General features: G+C 34.4%; 1 protein-coding gene across 4 annotated transcripts in view; it reads left to right on the forward strand.

Moving 5' to 3' along the window:
- The window catches only part of Sclt1 (sodium channel and clathrin linker 1), a 170,375-nt gene that overhangs the window by 53,672 nt on the left and 98,652 nt on the right, over nt 1-18,051 (forward strand). For all 4 annotated transcript variants that reach the window (XM_005386718.2, XM_013515272.1, XM_013515273.1 and 1 more), the window contains 2 exons: nt 5,243-5,378; nt 10,543-10,665. In XM_005386718.2, coding sequence (XP_005386775.1) covers nt 5,243-5,378; nt 10,543-10,665 — 259 coding nt within the window. The remainder of the gene's footprint in view (nt 1-5,242; nt 5,379-10,542; nt 10,666-18,051) is intronic.

Here is an 18,051-nt window from a genome sequence, read left to right on the forward strand (position 1 = left end):
GCAAGGTCGTGAGTTCGGTTCCCGGTACCGGAGAAAAACCAAAAAAAAAAAAGTGTAGCTGTGTAAAATTAACTGTAATATTAATTATAGTAGTACATGTGCACTGAGGTCTGCTGTTGCCAGTATGTGTTCAGAACACCATGTGATGTTAATTATCTCTGCATAAGTAGTTAACTGCTCTAGCAAATTACATATTATGGTAAAAAAGTGATCTTTCAAGGTTTCCATGTATATTTCATGTATATAATGCATATAGCATATAAAATATATGTGTTAACTAAGAGTGTGTGTGATCAGTTAGGTTCTAGGTCAACAGAAGGCTTTGATTAAGTTTCTAGGCAGTCAAAAGTTATACACAGATTTTTGACAGTGCAGGGTTTGATGCTTATCACCCCCACATTGTTTTAAGGGTTAACTATAATTTGAATTCCCCAAAGAGAGAATGAGACAGAGGTAAATTCTGAAGGGATAATGATAGAATTTATATTGATAGAATTTTTACTGATAAAAGTGTCTCAAATTGATAAAACACTATACATCATAAGCAATATATACAAAAGTACCGTCCTAGGTACATTATTATGAAATCAAAGAAGCTCACAAAAAAATGCTAAAAACAGATTATCTTTAAAGGAGCAACAATAAGGTAACTGACTTCTCAACAGAAATGATGGTGATCGACAGACAGTGGAATAGTTTCAGAGTGCTGAAAGAAAGCTGTCAACTTAGAATTCTGTGCCCAGTAGAATATCTGTCAGGAAGGAATGCCAAATAAGTACATTTTCAGATGAAAAGAAACTGATAAACTGATCCCTGGAGAAATTAATGTAAAAATTCCAAAAAGGTCTTCCTTCAAAAGTAGAGAAATAACTGTCTTGGTTACTTTTCTCTCATTGCTGGGACAAAATACCTGACACGCAAAATTAAGGAAGGAAAGGTTTATTTCGCTTACAGTTTGTGTAGGTTTTAGTCTGTACTTGGTAGGTTACAAGGCAGAGTGGCACATAGCAGAGAGCTACAGCTCATGGGGGCAGAACACAGCAGAATCAACAAATAGAAAAGGGAGGAATGGCCAGAAGCAGCCTCTTCCTCTCCCTTACATATGCAAACTATCCACCCCAGGACGGGTGCAACTCTCACACCCATAATCAATCAAACTCTAAAAGCCTGCCCCATGACTGCATGAGGCTTTGGGGTGACACACAGACACAAACAATAACAATAACCCATGGTTAAAGAAAGGATAAACATGAGAGAAAGCCTCATGAATATCAAGTATTGTAAAACAGTAATAATGTCTTTAAAATATCTACTCAGCATTAAAATAGTAACCAGCAATACCTTGAATTTAGGAGGAAAAAAGGCAAATGGGTAAAACAGATTTAGGTTCTGGCATTGCCCAAAGGAAATGGAATACTAATTTATATTGTAGTTTGGTAATTCAAAGATCCATTTTATAATTTCTAGGATGGATACTGTGTGTAAAGTAAAAGATCATATCACTGCCAAGCTAATGAGGTAGGAAACTAGGGTAATGAAAAGTAATCCAAAGAAAGCAAGAAAGGAGAGGGAAAAAAAAGTTTTAAGCCAGGGCAAATATTAAAATAGTAGATAGACTCAGCTACATTAATTACATTACATTTTAATGTGCTATATGGTATAATTATGAGGTGGAAATTTATCAGAGGAAAATGAATTTTTAAAAACCCAACTATATAGTTCTAAATGGAGAAAGTCTGAAAACATAAGAATACAGAATGAGTGAAAATTAAAAAAAACAAAGTAAATATACTATGCAAATGCTGATGAAAAGAAAGTTGGTAATATGAGACATAGTAGATTCAATGCAAAACAGATTATTACAACTAAAAGAGACATTACATAATAATTAAAAATTCAGTTTGCCCAAAAGATGTGACAATTTTCTATTTGTAAACACACAATGACTAAATCTCAGAAAGATGTGATAGCTCTGAATGGTAAAATAGACATATCCCCAGTGAAAGTAGAAAATATGCACAGATTGCTCTTGGTAATTGAAATTTCAACTACAAAAGAATTAGTAAGAATATGTAAAATGTGAACAATGCAGTCTGAAAAGTCAAGTCTATTTCGGCACATATATAGGGCACTAGTATCCAATATCTTCATAATACACATTCTTTTTAATTACACGTAAAACATTTACAGAATCAGCCAATGCAAAAAGCACCTCTTAGAAATTTTTAAATGATTGAAATTACTCAGATTATGTTCGCTAACGACAGTAGAAATTATGTTAGATAACATAACGATCACAAAAAAAACTCAGGTATTTCTAAGTTAAGCGGTCTAGTTCTAAATATTATTCATAGATCAAGGAGTTCACAATGAAAATTAGAAAATATTTTGAACTGATTAAAAGTTAAAATAATAAAGAAACTTGTGGGCTGCAGTGTAGGGCCATTCTTAGAGGACAGCCCTGAGAGCTTGTTTGGAGGTTCCAGCAAAGGGGGAAACGCGCCTCCTGTGGGGGGGGGGGGATCCTCTTCCACAGAGTGTGCAGCTTCGGGAGGGATGGACATGGAGCGGGGAGGGAGGAAAGGGACACCACCTAGCCAGCCAGGTCAGCCAGCTCACCCTGGCTGTCAGTAGGGGGACAGATGTCACAGCCAAGTCACCCTGACATCCTCACATGTATATAATCTTAGGTATATACATTTACAAACAGAAAGTCTAAGATAATCAGTGATATCTATGAATTTACTGGAGAGATTAGAAAACGGTAGCAAACTAAACCACAAAATATAAAATAAATGTGGCAAGAAAAACGTGGGCAAGAGGTAGACATTAAGAAGAAAAGGGTTAGACCCACCCTAGTAGCTTCACATACTAAAACTACTTTGAAGATTGCAAATTTCAGGAAAGCCTGGACAATTTAGCAAGATCGTCTCAAAACAAAAACAAAAGCAAAAGAGCAGGCTGTGGTTTGGGACATAGCTCAGTGGCAGCTTCCCTAACCTGCACAAGACACTGAGTTTGGTCCCCAAGACTCCAAAGAAATAATAATAATAATAATCATGATAATGGGACCAGGGGTTTAGCTCAGTGGTGCAGGGCCTGCCTGGCAAGCATGAGGTCCTGAGTTCAGTTCCAAAAATAATGATAGTAATTATCATTAAAATCATGATAAAGATAATAAAGCAAAAATAAACTATAGGTAGCCCTTGCTTTGCATGATAGTGTACAGCTATAAAAGCAATCATAAAGGTTGAATCTATACAGAGTAATCTTAATAATCAATGCAAGAGGGTTATTTCTATGACTTACCTTTAACAGCTTTTGTCAAAACACTAAAACTGGTATTACTGAAGGTTATAGCTTTTTTTAAAAAGAGATAAAATATTTTAACTTCTAATATTTGTAATATTTTAAATAATAATGTACTAAATGTTAATTTTATTTTTCAATTTCATTTTACTATCAATTTAAAATTATTAAAATTGATAGATTCATAACTCAGGAAAATTAGGAAATATTATGTCATTATTAAAAACTTTACAATAGAATGCATTTTGCTGTGTTTTGTTTTGTTTTGTGGTGCTGGAGATTGAACACAGGGCCTAACACCTGCTATGAAAGGACTGTATCACTGAGCTACATTCTCAGCTCTTATATGTTTTAATAAAATAGCTAAAAGGCAGATTATAATATATTGGCAATATAATATATTTGTCTATTTTTAGCAGAAAGTAAAAATTCTGCTAGAAAATACCTCACAGTATTAAATGGATTTTTTCCCTGTGACTTGGCATGTCTTTTCTAAAATCTTTCTATATTTCTGTACTGGTCATTTTTCTCTACTAAATATAACTTTATATGAAAAATACAAATATTTTTCAAATTCTGTTCAATATTTAAAACTAAAAACATCATTGATATTTCTCTATATCTTTAGAAAATGATTAGCAAATTCTTTCTTTTCCTTAGAAAGTAACTTTTATTGTTTCCTAAATTATTTTCTTAGTTTTGTTATATTTGATGAACTTTAGTTTTGATAAATATATGTATTCTAAAAATTAAGATTGGCATTTTCTACTTTAAAAAGAGATTTGTGGTGTCTGTAGGTAATTTCCCTCTAAATGTTTTAGATATACGGGTGTAATTTTCTTTGTAATTTCTCACCTTGAAGTTTGTTTTCTGTAAGGAATATTTTCTGCTTATATTAGATACATGTTTTGAAGTCTTTTCAAGATAGTAAAACTTTCTTCCTTTAGGTTGGTATCATTTAGATTAAAACAGATGTCTTTTAAGTTATGTCTTCTGTTCTTTAGATGGATGGATGGATGGATGGATAGATAGATGGATAGATAGATGGATAGATAGATAATGATACATAGATAGATAGATAGATGTTTTAAAGGTTGGAATATCTGTAATTTGATGTTAAAATTAAAGATTTTCAACCCTGTATTTTCAGCCCTGATTACAGGTACATGCCTGTAATCCCAGTACTTGGGAGGCTGAGGCAGGAGGATCACTGTGAGTTGGAGGCCAACCTGGACTACACAGTGTGTTCAAAGCCAGGCTAGAATATACAGTGAGATCCTGTCTCAAAAGCACAAAAAAAACAAACAAAAAAAAGAGTTTTCAGAATTATAGTGAGGATATATAAAGATGTGTTACAAAAAAGTTTCTAGCAATCTTGGTTGTATACCCTGCAACCATTTTATTCTACTCTGTTTGTAACTGAAGCTACCTAATAATTCAAATGTGTTTTATGAAACATGGTAAAGAAAACAACAAATTCTACGTGTTATCATTTTTGTTCAGTTGACTGACTGAAACTGGCACTTTAAACTTTTTCTCAATAGCTTACTCTAAGCTATAACATCTAAATTTTACCTTTTGCAAAAATTAAAATCTCTGTAAGACATACTGACCTCTGCTTGAATTAATTATTATCAATTTTCTTTTGGTACCAGAAATCAAACTCAGGACCTTGCCCTTGCAAGGCAGGCACTTGTGCCACTGAGCTATATCCCTGGTCCTAAGTATTATCAATTTAATGCATTTGAAATTGTTCACCTTTGTGTTCACATAACAGTATTTAAGGGTTATTAAACACTTCTGATTTTTTCCCAAAGTCTACTTAAAAAGGTTTTCATGTAAAGAATTCTTTTTGAAACACTATTCTTTAATTGACCCCCGAACAGAAATTCCTGTTGCTAAAATGCGTTTGTTCTTCTTGTTTGTCCCAAAGGTTACACCATGAGTTGAAAGATGCTGTTGAAAAGCAATTGGAGGCCCTTCCATTTAGTACAGAGATAGGAAATGATGCAGTTACAGATGATGAAACAGTCAGGAACCTTCAAGAACAGCTGCGACTAGCCAATCAAGTAAGTGACGTATTTTTTAAAATACATACCTGTCTTAGTTACTTTTCTCATTGCTGAGACAAAATACCTGACACCCACGATTAAAGGAGGAAAGGTTTATTTAGCTCACAGTCTGTAGAGGTTTCAGTTCGTAATCGGCTGGCCCCGAGGCAGGGTGGCTTCACAGAGGAGAGCAATTCATGGCAGGCAAAAGATAGCAAAAGCAACAAGGGAAAGATTATGGGAGAGGACAAGCCTCTGTGTATCCCCTTTTTTAAAATCCAGACTGCGGGGATGAGGGCAGTGCCAATCCAGTCAACGGACTGATCCAGCAATTGCACACACTTAATCCCAGCATCCTGAATCCCAGCATCTTGAATCAGTCACAAACTCTAGATTCAGCCACCTCTGAAAAAGTCCCATCTAAAAGTGCATGAGGATTTGGGGGACATCTAGTCACAAACCATAACAATGCTGAACTTACATCTTTTTAAAAAAAAAATCTATGTTCATCATTATATGTGAATGACAACAGAATAATAAAATTGTCACCATTTGATGATCTCCTATAATGTATAAAAATTATAAATAAAACCCTATCAAAATACTCTCAGTATTATAGTTAACAAATACACTTTTTAATTGCATTGTAAAGCTTTTGATTTGATTTTTTCCTATAAGAAGGTTTTACAGTCGAAAAATTTAAAAAAAAAAAATCAATTATCCTACTTCCCTCCTTTAAAATTTTTAAATTCTTTCTGTTTTCTATTATATTTTCTTCCATTTTCAAATATTATGGTATATTTCTCAAAAATTATACTTCTTGTAGAAATACACTCATTTTCCTGTTTTTCTTCCCTCATAGTGAGTGAAATCTTTGGGAAGGTACAGTATGTTCTATATATCCTGTTTTTTAATGCTATAATTTTTGTGAATTTATACATAAGAGAATTTTACTTTACACACAAGTATGTCATATTTTGTGCAGATTTGAATCTCCAATCCGCTTTCTGTGAGTGTAGAAAAAAACTTCCTTCATGCTTCAGTTTCTTCATTTATAAATGGAGTTAGATATTCTGAGTTACTTACCATTTTGATTTTATAATTATCAGTGAAGAGTCATACTTACTTGGAACTCTGGGTTTGGAATTCTTTACTTGTAGGTAAATCATTTTAGTTTTTGTTTGTTTGTTTGTTTGTTTGTTTTCTGGTACTGGGACTCGAACTCATGACCTTGCACTTGCCAGGCAGGCGCTGTGCCACTGAGCTAAATCCCCAGGCCCTATGTTAGGTAAATCAAAGAGGATGCTGGGCACAGTAGCAAATGCCTGTAATCCCAGAACTCTGGGAAGCAGAGGCAGGAAGATTGCAAGTTCAAGCCCAGCCTGGACAATTTAATGACTTAGGGGTATTCTACCCCAAAATAAAGAGTATAGAAAGTACTAGGCATGTAGCTCAATGCCAAGACCCTTGGTTCAATCCCCAGCACTGCAAAACAAAAACAAGCAAAAAAACCCTGTATTCATCTTGATAAGATATATTTACATTGAATCCTTGAAATGTATGAATAGAAGTAAATAAAAATTTTGACTTTATTACAAGATACTAAATTATGACTCAAAAGGTATGGCACAATGTGTATTTCTTATTACGTCCTAAAATTTTAAGAGATCTATAAAAAACAATGTCAAAAAAATATATATGAAAAACAATGTCAAATGTTACTTCTGCTTACACATACCTATTTTTATATTACTTTATTCTTAATGGTCTGATAAAATATATAGTTATATTGTTATTCATTTTTGTATTAAAGGACCTTTATGTGATGTATAAAAACTAGATGAAAAAATTAAAGCAAAAAAAAGAAGAGGGGCCAGGGATGTAGCTCAGCGGCACAGCTCCTGCCTGACAAGCGCAAGGTCATGAGTTCAATTCCTGGTACCAAAAAAAAAAAAGGAAAAACTAGATGAATCCAACTAGAAAGATAAAAGTTAAATTAATACAACTTAAAGTTGATATTGAGAAAAAGATTTGTTTGTGTATGATTCTTTTTCAGAATACCATTGGTCCTCCATATCTATGGGTTCCATATCTGTGGATCAAACCAACCATGGTCCCAAAACATGTGGGAGGGAAATTACATATGTACCGAACATGTGCAGACTTCTGTCATTATTCCCTAAACAATGAAATTTATCTTGTATCTGGTATTAAGATCAATCTACAGATGCTTGGTTTCAAGTATGTGAGAGGATGCACATAGATTATGTCCGAATACTTCACCATTTTATGTGAGGGACTTGTCCACAGATTCTGGCATCCTGTGGTCTCAGACTCACTTATCCTGTGGTTACGCTAAGAAGGGCTGTAAAAAGCATAGTGCTTGACTGTCAATTCAAATATCTTCATTCATTCCACAGATATTTATTAAACACTAGTGTATGGTAGACACTGTGCTAAACATTGATGATATAGTGGGTAGTGTTGGTTCTGGGTCTAAAGAAACATACCAACTTTTGGGAGAGGTATAACAAGGTCATGAAATATTGAATTCTGGTCATATTTCTTGTGTGGTCTTTATTTCACTTTCCAGCTCCCTAAGCGTGGAAAACTTCTTTGTGCGTCTCCCTCATTTACATATGACAATCAAAAAAAATTTTCTCTTACGGAGTTCCTATGGTAATTAAGTTAGAAATCCTCACAGAGCATTCAGTAGAACACTGAGCACATATGTAAAGTTAATAAGTTTGTTATATTTTTATCATCATCATTGTCACCATTACTGAACAGCAAGACAGGCAAGTAACACAATTGCATGTGTTGTGTAGAGTGACTGTGTTGCTTAAGGAGCTGATAGCAGGTGTAAATTATTAAGTCCTTAACTTAATTTGGTTTCGAGTATTTGTTCTATTACAGTAGTGTGATTTGTAAAAATCTTTCTAGAAGACAGTTTGACCCTGAGAGCCTTAGAAATGTTCAAAGCCTTTGGCCAAGAAGTATTCATAAACTCTGACCAATTAGATAATGATATTTTATAGATTGTAGGAGTTTATTCTAAGGAATTGAATATAAAATTTATAAATAAATGTTTATATAATATAATAATGAAAAATTGAAAATAGCTTAAAACAAAAAATATAAAAACCAATTAAATTGTGGTTGGCCCCCAAACGAAATTCATACCACTCAAAAAATGATACATGGTCTTAGCATAGTAGTGAAACACAGATTACTGCACACACCCACATGCAGAAGTCTGAGATAAGTAGTCTGATTAGAAATTTGCATTTCTAACAGTTCTGAGATGATGTTGATGATACTGGTTCTTGGAAAGTTGTTAAGAGAATCTACATGTTGTAAGTACTTGTGCTGGTGATTGTTTTCAGTAGGCAGCTTTAAGAAACAGTGAGATCTTTGAAGTATGAGGCATTTCTATGATGAATCGTTAGGAAAATTAAGTCATAAGGAAATGAAGTGAATTATTTAGCCAGGAATTAGTGATCCAATCCAAGTCTTCAGGCTGCAAATTCTTTGTTTGTCTACAAATTTCAAAACTATGTAAGTTTTAGGCAAAACTAATTATGGTGTTAGAAGACAGGGTAGTAGCTATTTGCAGGGAGAGTATAGTAACTGGAAGAGCTCACAAGAAGAGCATGTGTCTTCTAGGTGATAATGGTCTCTCTTTAACTATGTCTGGTTGCAAGGAATTATTTACTTTATAAAAACTGATGATTTGTGTGTTTTCAGAATGCCTGTTATATTTCAGTAAATATTTCATAGAAATATACTGTATATTCTAAATATATACTCATCATGTTCTAAAAATGAATATCTTCATTACACTAAACTAAGAGGATGGCTTACTTTTGACCTAGGATTTGAAAGCTTAGATTTTAGATGCAAAGAGGTAAAGATTTCTTCCTGATTCAGTTAGCAATTTGTTGAGGAACCTGAGGCAAGTTGCCTGAACCTTAGTCGCACTTCTTTAGATGATAAGAGTTTCTGTGTCTTAGATTTGCATTTCTCAGCAGTTTTCGGTTTCAGGACCCCTCTTTAGGATGCTTTAAAATTATTGAAGGCCCTAAAGAACCTTCTATTTTTGTGTGTTATATCTACCAATATTTTTGTATTATAAGTTAACACAGAACCGAAGCATAAACACACATTCTATTAGCCTGAGAACAATGATGACATCACATAAAATTTGGAAAATTCTACTATGTGAGAATGAGAATGGAAGAAGCAAATAATGTCTTCATAGTATTACAAAAATAATTGTGACCTCAAGATCGCCTGAAGAGGTTTGGGGAACTATAAGGCTTCCCATACCACACTTTGATGATGCCCTATTTAAAAAAATAGATAAGGACTTGAAAAAATTCTCATTATACAATGCCAGGTAAAAGTAGTACAGTGCAAACATACATTATGTCATTTCTATTGTTTAAAAGTAAAAAGATTCTACCACAAATCACATTTGTAAACATGAATAGAATCAACATTTATAAAAATGATTGTATCTAGATGTCAGCAATATTTATTATCAGGTGTTAAACTTATAAGTGGTTATTATTATCCCCTCTGATTTTCGATGTTGTCCTCATTTTCCACAGTAAACACGTAGTACTTTTATAGTCAGGGAAAAAAAAAATGCTTTTCCAGTGAAATTTTTCTTCTTCAATAATTTCTAAAGTTTATGCTTTCTTGTAGAACAGTAGAGTTCTCTACTAAGGCATTTAATTTTATGACATCTGAATAAAAAGAAAATTGCAAAGAAAGAAAATTTTTATGTTTACATTTATTCTCTAAATTATTATTAAATCAATTTAAAATCACCATAAATGTTACAATAATATTACAATCTTATGCTGCCTAAGGACATTTCAGTCAAAATGTAACTGCGTGCACAATGGTGGTCCATAGTATTGATTGCCTGTGAGGATGTAGCCATTTTGGCTTTGATAAGTATACCCTGTGGTGCTCACACAGCAGTGAAATTGCCTAGCAGAGCATATCTCAATACATATACATTCCTGTCATGAAACAGTGCTTGACTGTACCATCTTTGCACATACTCTATTTTATAACTGTACAAGACCTCATTTGTAAAAGAAATGATCCATTTGCACTATTTAATAAGTAGCCTGCTAATAATTTGAGTTGTCATGTTTTTGTTTGGTAGGAAAAGACTCAGGCTGTGGAACTCTGGCAGAGTGTTTCTCAGGAGCTGAACAGACTACAGAAACTTTACCAGGAACATATGACTGAGGCCCAGATTCATGTATTTGAAAGCCAGAAACAAAAGGTAATTTTAGACATTTTAATAATTATAACTAAAAGTAGGTAATCTTGGAGTTCATATTTTCTTGTATATCAGTAAGAAATTGCATTCTGAAGAAACTGCTTTGGAGAAAAATACCTAAATCTCTTTTGTGTGTGTGTTTGCAGTACATGCATTTACAGTCATCTTAGAAAGTTGGTATATGTACAAGATACAGTTTGTTTCTGGTTTTCTTTTCCCCTTGCCTTCCCACTTCCTCCTTCCTCCTCTAATTCCCCTTCTCCCTTTTCCATTCTTGTTGATATTATTAATCATAGTTCATTTTGACGGCATAGGATGTCCACAATTATTGAGGTTATTAGAATCCTGCACATAGAATATCTTCACTGTACGTATTTCCCCATCCCTTCCCTCTTGGTCCCTGGACCCTTTCCTATCTACAAGAAACCCATTCTGTTTGCTTCTATCCTCCCTTTATCTTGTTTTGTTTTGGTTTTTTATTGGGGTGGGCTTTGGAGGTTTTTTTTGTTTGTTTTTGTTTTGTTTTGTGGTACTGGGAATTGCACCCAGGGCCCTCCCACTGAGCTACATCTCCAGTCTTTTCATTATTTTTTATTTTTATATAGATTCTTTCTGTGTAGCTACATTGCCCCAGCTGGGCTTGAACTTTGAACTCACACCGTCTACCTCTTGCGCTGGAATCTCAGGCCGAGGCTACCATGCTGGGCTCACCAATCCTTTTATATTTTTTATTTTGACATTTTCACTAAGTTTGAACTTATCCCCTGCCTCAGCCTGCTGTACTGTTTTTTTATGTTAATAAGTAGAGGTCTGATACCCAGAAATCTCTTAAACACATAAGATAATTAAAGAACTATCCCAGTACACATTTGGTTTTATAATGTGAAGAGCAGAAAAAGCTATATCTACCTCTACAAAGCAGATATAAAATTACTTTGTGTAAATGGACGTCCAGCGCTTTCATTTGTTTAATTTCCTGTTTGAAATAAAACAAAAGTGTTAGTGGGTAATGTGCTAGTGAAGAGACTTGTTTAAAGACCACCTTGTAAAATGAAAATATTTACACCGTTAAATGTGACCTACTACTGAAATTGCCTACTATAAATTAATCAGTAGAATTTTTAAATAGGAAGAGATCTGAGTTGTTTTGAAAGATTTCTTTCTACCCAAAGCAAGAAATATTTTATAGTCTTTCGAAGTGGACATCTAGTGTTTGCATTGCACCTCTGTTAACAAGAGCTTACTACCTCACAAGACCATTCATTGCATTGGGAAACCTGCCTTCTTTTTTCTTCTGTTCATTCTTTTACTTCTAAGTGCATTGAATATGGTAGACAAATTCCAGTTCTGATCCCTTTTCTGTGACTCTTGGGAGGCAGCTACTTAAACAAATTGGTTACCATAGCTCTCTTTAATTCATTTATAAGTTTTTCAAATTCCAGTTTATGAATAGTCCTATTATTATCATCATAGTTGGGCTAAAGAAGTCATAATAATACTTGGATTTTTTTATACATGGTGTGCTTTGAATTAATCCACATGTCATTTAACCCAGAGAACCTTTGCCTCAGGAATCCAAAAACCATTTTTAATAAAAATAAATTCTTTGGAGCTATTTAGTCATTTAGATCAGTCAACTAAGCCCATAATATATCTTTTTCAGCTGAATAAAATCATTGTTGTAGTATAGCTGTGCAGTTAGATTTTTTTTGTAGGTGACTTTACAAATAGCACTTCATCTTTACTTCCCTAGTTGTGTATTAATGTTTAATTCTGTCACCCAACATGTTAATCACCTGCCCCAGCTTTGTGTTATCTGTGAAAATAATGTTTAATAGGATCATAACGGTTAATGAAACAATTTTAAACTTTCAGGGTATGAAAAAGTTTTAAATGTGGCTGCAAGGCAGGATGGCATGGCAGACAGGCATTACAGAGGAAACAAGTCATGGCAGGCAGAAGGTAGCATAGCAAGCAAGAGAGAAAACAAGCCTCCTTCTGTCCCTTATATTATATATAGCCTACTGGGATTAGGCCGGTGCCAAAGTTATCAGTGGACTGATTTAGTAATCATCCACCTTAAATCCTAGCACCCTTAATCCTAGCACTGCACCATGAATCAGTCATACACTCTAGATTCAGCCACCTCTGAAAAGCCCCACCTATAACTGCATGAGGCTTTGAGGGACCATCTAAACACAAGCCATAACATTTATATTTAATTTAGCACACATTTTAGAATAATGTAAATCTTTTGTTGAATGAATACATCGGTTATTTTCTAAAAAAAAATTAAGAAATGTAGAACCACATGCTATCAGTACAAACACCTAAATTTCCCAGGAACATCCTAAAACAAATATAATTAGTCATCTCAATGCTCTTAGCCCTTTTATTTTCCCATTTTCCTTAGCTTTTTGGAATCTTATTTTTGCTCATTGTTGAATAATAGGATTGTGACACCCCAGATAATCCTTCCTCCTTCCTTCCATTATACTAGTTTACCACTCTCCTAATTCATATAGTTTTTGAAATTGCAGCCAAAAGAATGAGTAATTAGGAAAGAAATAAAAAAGATATATAGGAATGAAAGAAGTCAAATTATCTGTATTTATATACAGTGTAATAGAAGACCTTGAAAACTCTAGCAGAAGACTTTAAGATCCGATTAAACTAATTCAGAAAAGTGGCATGATGCAAAATCAGCATACAGAAGTCAATAACTTTCCTATAGACTAACAATAAACTCACCAAGAATGAAGTCAGTCAATCAATTCCACTCACAATAGCTTAAAAAAATACAATACCTAAGAATAAACCTAACCCATGAGGTGAAAGACCTCTACAGTGAAAATTATAAAATGCTGAGGAAAGAAATTGAAGAAGACATTAGAAAATGGAAAGACCACACTTGTTTATGGATCAGAGAATTAATATTATTAAACATCCATGTTACTAAAAGTGATAAACAGATTCACTGTAATCCCTGTCAAAATACCATTTTTTTGCAGGTCTAGAAAAAACAGTCCTAAAAAATATAAAAGACCCAGAATAGTGAAAGCAGTCCTCAACAAAAAGAGCAGTGCTGGAAGCATCACAGTAACCATTTTCAAAATAATACTAGAACCCAACCCATAGTAATGAAAACAGTATAATACTGGTCCAGGCACACAGAACAACGTCACACAGAAACAAACACCTGTCTGATTGCTGACAAATAATCATAAACATATACTAGAGAAAAGACAGCCTCTTTAACAAATGATGCTGGGAAACTGTCTATCCATTTGGTGAAGATTGAAACCATATCCCTCTTTCACCCAGTACTAAAATCAGTTCAGAATGGATCAAAGGAAACTGGAAATGCTAGCTGGGAAAACATAGGAGAGACGTGAACATAGGTAATGAAAAAAAATTCCATGATCATGTCACAGCACAGGCAGTTCCTTCCTGAATAGGACTCCAGTAGCACAGGAAATACTAGCAAGAATCAACAGATGGAAGTACATCAAATTAAACAGCTTCTGTACAGCAAAAGAAAAACAGTGAGAAGACAGTACCAAATAGAAGAAAACTATTGCCAGCTACTCTTCTGACGGAGGATTAATAGCTAGAATATACAAAGAATTCAAAACACTCACCCCCAAAAAATGAATAGCCCAATTGATAAGTGGGAAAATGAGTTGTACAAATGGCCAAGAAGAATATGAAAAAATATTGAACATATTGAATCATTAGGAAAATGCAAATCAAACTATAGAGATTCTATCTCACTCCAGTCAAAATGGCTATTATTGGTAATACAAAAAATAATGCTGGCAAGGATGCAAGAAAATAAGAAAGTCTTTTACATTGCTTGTGGAAATGTAAAGTATTATGACCACTGTAGAAATCAATAAAGAGCTTGCTCAAAATCCTAAAACTAGTGATACCATTTGATCCAGGTATAGCACTCCTCATTATATTCCTGAAACAGTGACAGCATACTATAGTGATACATTCATGCCCATGTTTACTGCTCCAAACCTTGCAATAGCTAAGCTATGGGAATAGCCTAGGCTTCTGTCAGCAGCGGGTGAATAAAGCAAATATGATATATATACACATTGGAATATTATTTAGCCATAAAAATAAAGTCATATCATTTGCAGGAAAATGGATGGAACTGGAGACCAGTTCCATGTTAAGTGAAATGTGCCCGACTCAGAAAGTCAAATACTGTATGTTTTTCTTATATGTGGAATCACAAAAAAGAGAGAGAGAAAGAAAAGGAAAGGTGACAAGAAAAGAAAGGAAAGATTATGAGATGAAGAAATGGATCAAGGACAGGGGAGAGGAGAGAAAAATGGGGTAACGGGGAGTAAAATAATCGTTATGCTATTGCGTGGACCAGTATGCCAAAATAAAACCTATTCTGTATAACTAGTACGCACAAATAACATTAACATGAAAACAAGACCCAGTTGTACATCTACAAGTAATTCACTCTCGATTTAAGGACACACACAGGCCAAAAAAAGCATCTCTTCTAGTACTGTACTTAGCCCATTTTTAAATCAAGCTTTTTTAATACTATTGAGTTACAGAAATTCGTTAAGCATTCCAGAGTTTTCTTTCCCACCATGATGGTTTGCAAATTTTTTTTCCCCATTTGAAGGTTGTCTTTTCAAGAGTTTGTTTCACACAGTGAGAAGCTGTGCAGCAGCTTTCTGTTTTGATGTAGTTCCAGTTCATTATTTTTGTCTTGTTACCTATGCTTTTGGTGTCGTACCCTGGTACATGGCCAAGACTAATGTCTTGCAAATCTTCCCCTAGTTGTTTTTTTTTTTTCTGGGAATTTTATAAGTATGAGTCTTAAATCCTTAATCCATTTTAGTTGATTTCTGTGTATGGTATAAGAAGATAAGGGCCAGTTTCATTCCTTTCAATGTGAACATCCAGATTCCCCCCACACCATTTATTGAGGACTCTTTTCCCCATATTGTATGTTCTTGGCATCTTTGTCAAAGATCAGTTAGCGATATATGTGGGGACTTCTTTCTGGAATCTCTGTTCTGTTCCATCAGTCTTTATGTCTGACTTTATGCTAGTGTCATACTGTTTTGATTTGTAATATATTTTGAAATCTAATTTTGTCATTCTTTCTCAAGACTAATTTGACTACTTACGGGCTTTTGTGTTTCCATGTGAATGTCAGGATTTTTTTTCTATTTTTGTAAAAGATGTTATAGAGATTTCTGTAGGGATTACATTGAATCTGTAAAGCACTTTGGGTAATATAGGCATTTTAACAATATTAAGTTTTGCAATCCTTGAACACATGATAACTTTTAACTAGTATCTTTAATCTCTATTTCCTTACTTGTGCATTAAGCTTCAAAAGTTCTCTTTTCTGTATTTTGTAGTTTTAGTATACAAGTCTTTTACCTCCCTGAATATGCTTAAAAAGAATTGTCATGTACAAATCTTTAGTGTGGTAGTAAATAGATACCTTAAAAGATACATGAGAAGCTAAATTTCTCTATCATAATCCCCACAGCTGCATATTTACTTTATCTGATAGGATGTCGCTGTGTTCCTCAGGCTAGTATTGAAATCCAGGGCTAATAGGCTGTCCTCCTGCCTCAGTCTTAGGTGGACGCCATTGTGCCTTGCACAAGTCCACGGTAGTTTTTCCTGTGACCGGCAATATTCCATCTCTTCACAATCACAGTGTTCCACTTACTGGGGTTAAGGGGTCTGTAGGATCTTTAATTTAGCTGAGGCTTCTTCAGGGAATTTCAGCTTCACAGTGATCCGGTGAAATGTGGGGAAGGGAAGGGAACCTCCTCAAGGCGCACCTCCCCCAGGCACCTTGTGTGTTCAGTGATGCTCAACACTCCAGACTCCATTTGTTTATTTATTTTTTTATTTTTTAAATTTTTTTAAAGAGAAAAAGATAAACAGTAAAACCGAGTTTTGAAACAGGTTAGTAGGATAGTTCCAATAGTTGATACATTGTGTGTTGTTACCTTCCTAGTAGTTAATCAGAGTACAGGATGGAGACTTCCACTATGTAAAGGTGATTGTTTGAATCATTAACTATTACGGAGGAACTTGGCTCCTTGTCCTCTCCTTGGATTTTGGAGTAGAAGGCTGGCGGACCTGAGAATTCCAGCCCTCTAATTGTTCCCTGGCAACCAGCCCCAGTCCTGCATCTTTCTAGGAGCCCACAGGCACAGTTGTCTCATTAGCATATTACAAGACTCCACTAAATTGGACATTCTAAGGCTTCTGGGAGCTCTTTATCAACAAACTGAGCTTGCCAAATATATTTCTTAGTGCAGATCACAATATCACAGTGCCCAGTATGTCATCCACTTTTCTTTTTTCTTGTTTTTAACTTTCTGTATCTTATAATCTACCTGTCTCTCAATACTCTACCCTTTTTCTGCATGTGATAGTTGTTCTTTTAAATTGTACTTTAGATTGAATACTAAATTCTGGCACTTAGTAATCTTTCCTAGATAAAGATTAAAATTTCAGACTTTATGTTTCAATAAAGGTATTCAGTCATTCAGTCCTCAAAGATACAGATACCTCTGTGGTACTAAATTATATATCAGGCATTGGAAGTTCTGGAAAAAATGGTCCTTAAAAATACTCATATTATATCCAGGAATATGTGAACTTTAAATAAAATTTTTAAATGTAATCCGTTCAGTGTATAGGTATATATTGTTTATCAAAATGAAGGAATAAAATAGTTGATTTTTGACTGAAAGTGAGTAGACTGATCAAGGTGTTAAAGAATGAATGTAGACAGAATGAGGATATTGCAGGCAAAGGAAATGCAGTAGTGTGTTAAAAAAAAAAAACCAAGAAGTCATGAAATTGAGTAGAGGGTGAGAGAAGCACAGTGCAAAGTACCTCAGTAATTTTAGCATTTTAATAAGCATGATCTGTTGGGACCAGAAGAGAATAAAATCAAGACCATCAGGTAAGGAGTAACTATAATTTATATGTGATGGGAAAGGTATTTGTACCCTCATCGTAAAACCAACACTTTTGGGGGGGAAAAAAATCACTTTCCTTAACAAAAGCTTTTTTGCACTGAGAAGACTAGTTCGTATTTTACTTTGGATTCCTTCATAAGCAAACCCTGAGGAAAAGCTTCCAAAGCATGTCCTCTATTCTAGAGGTAATACCAGGGAGCACCAGTACGGTTTGGGGAAATGAGACCAAGAAGAGAAAGCAGCCAGTAAAAGGCACTAAGTTAGAACTGTAACTAAAACTTAGTTCCACCAACGAGCTCTGAAAGTTAGAGTAGAACACGGGCATCGTGTATTCCACCCATGGAACAGGGAATGTGGGTGATGTGTACTGCTTCCTTCAGTCATGTACCACTCT

Source organism: Chinchilla lanigera, unplaced genomic scaffold, assembly GCF_000276665.1.
Source record: "Chinchilla lanigera isolate Chin_1 unplaced genomic scaffold, ChiLan1.0 scaffold00027, whole genome shotgun sequence".
NCBI classification, from domain to species: domain Eukaryota; kingdom Metazoa; phylum Chordata; class Mammalia; order Rodentia; family Chinchillidae; genus Chinchilla; species Chinchilla lanigera.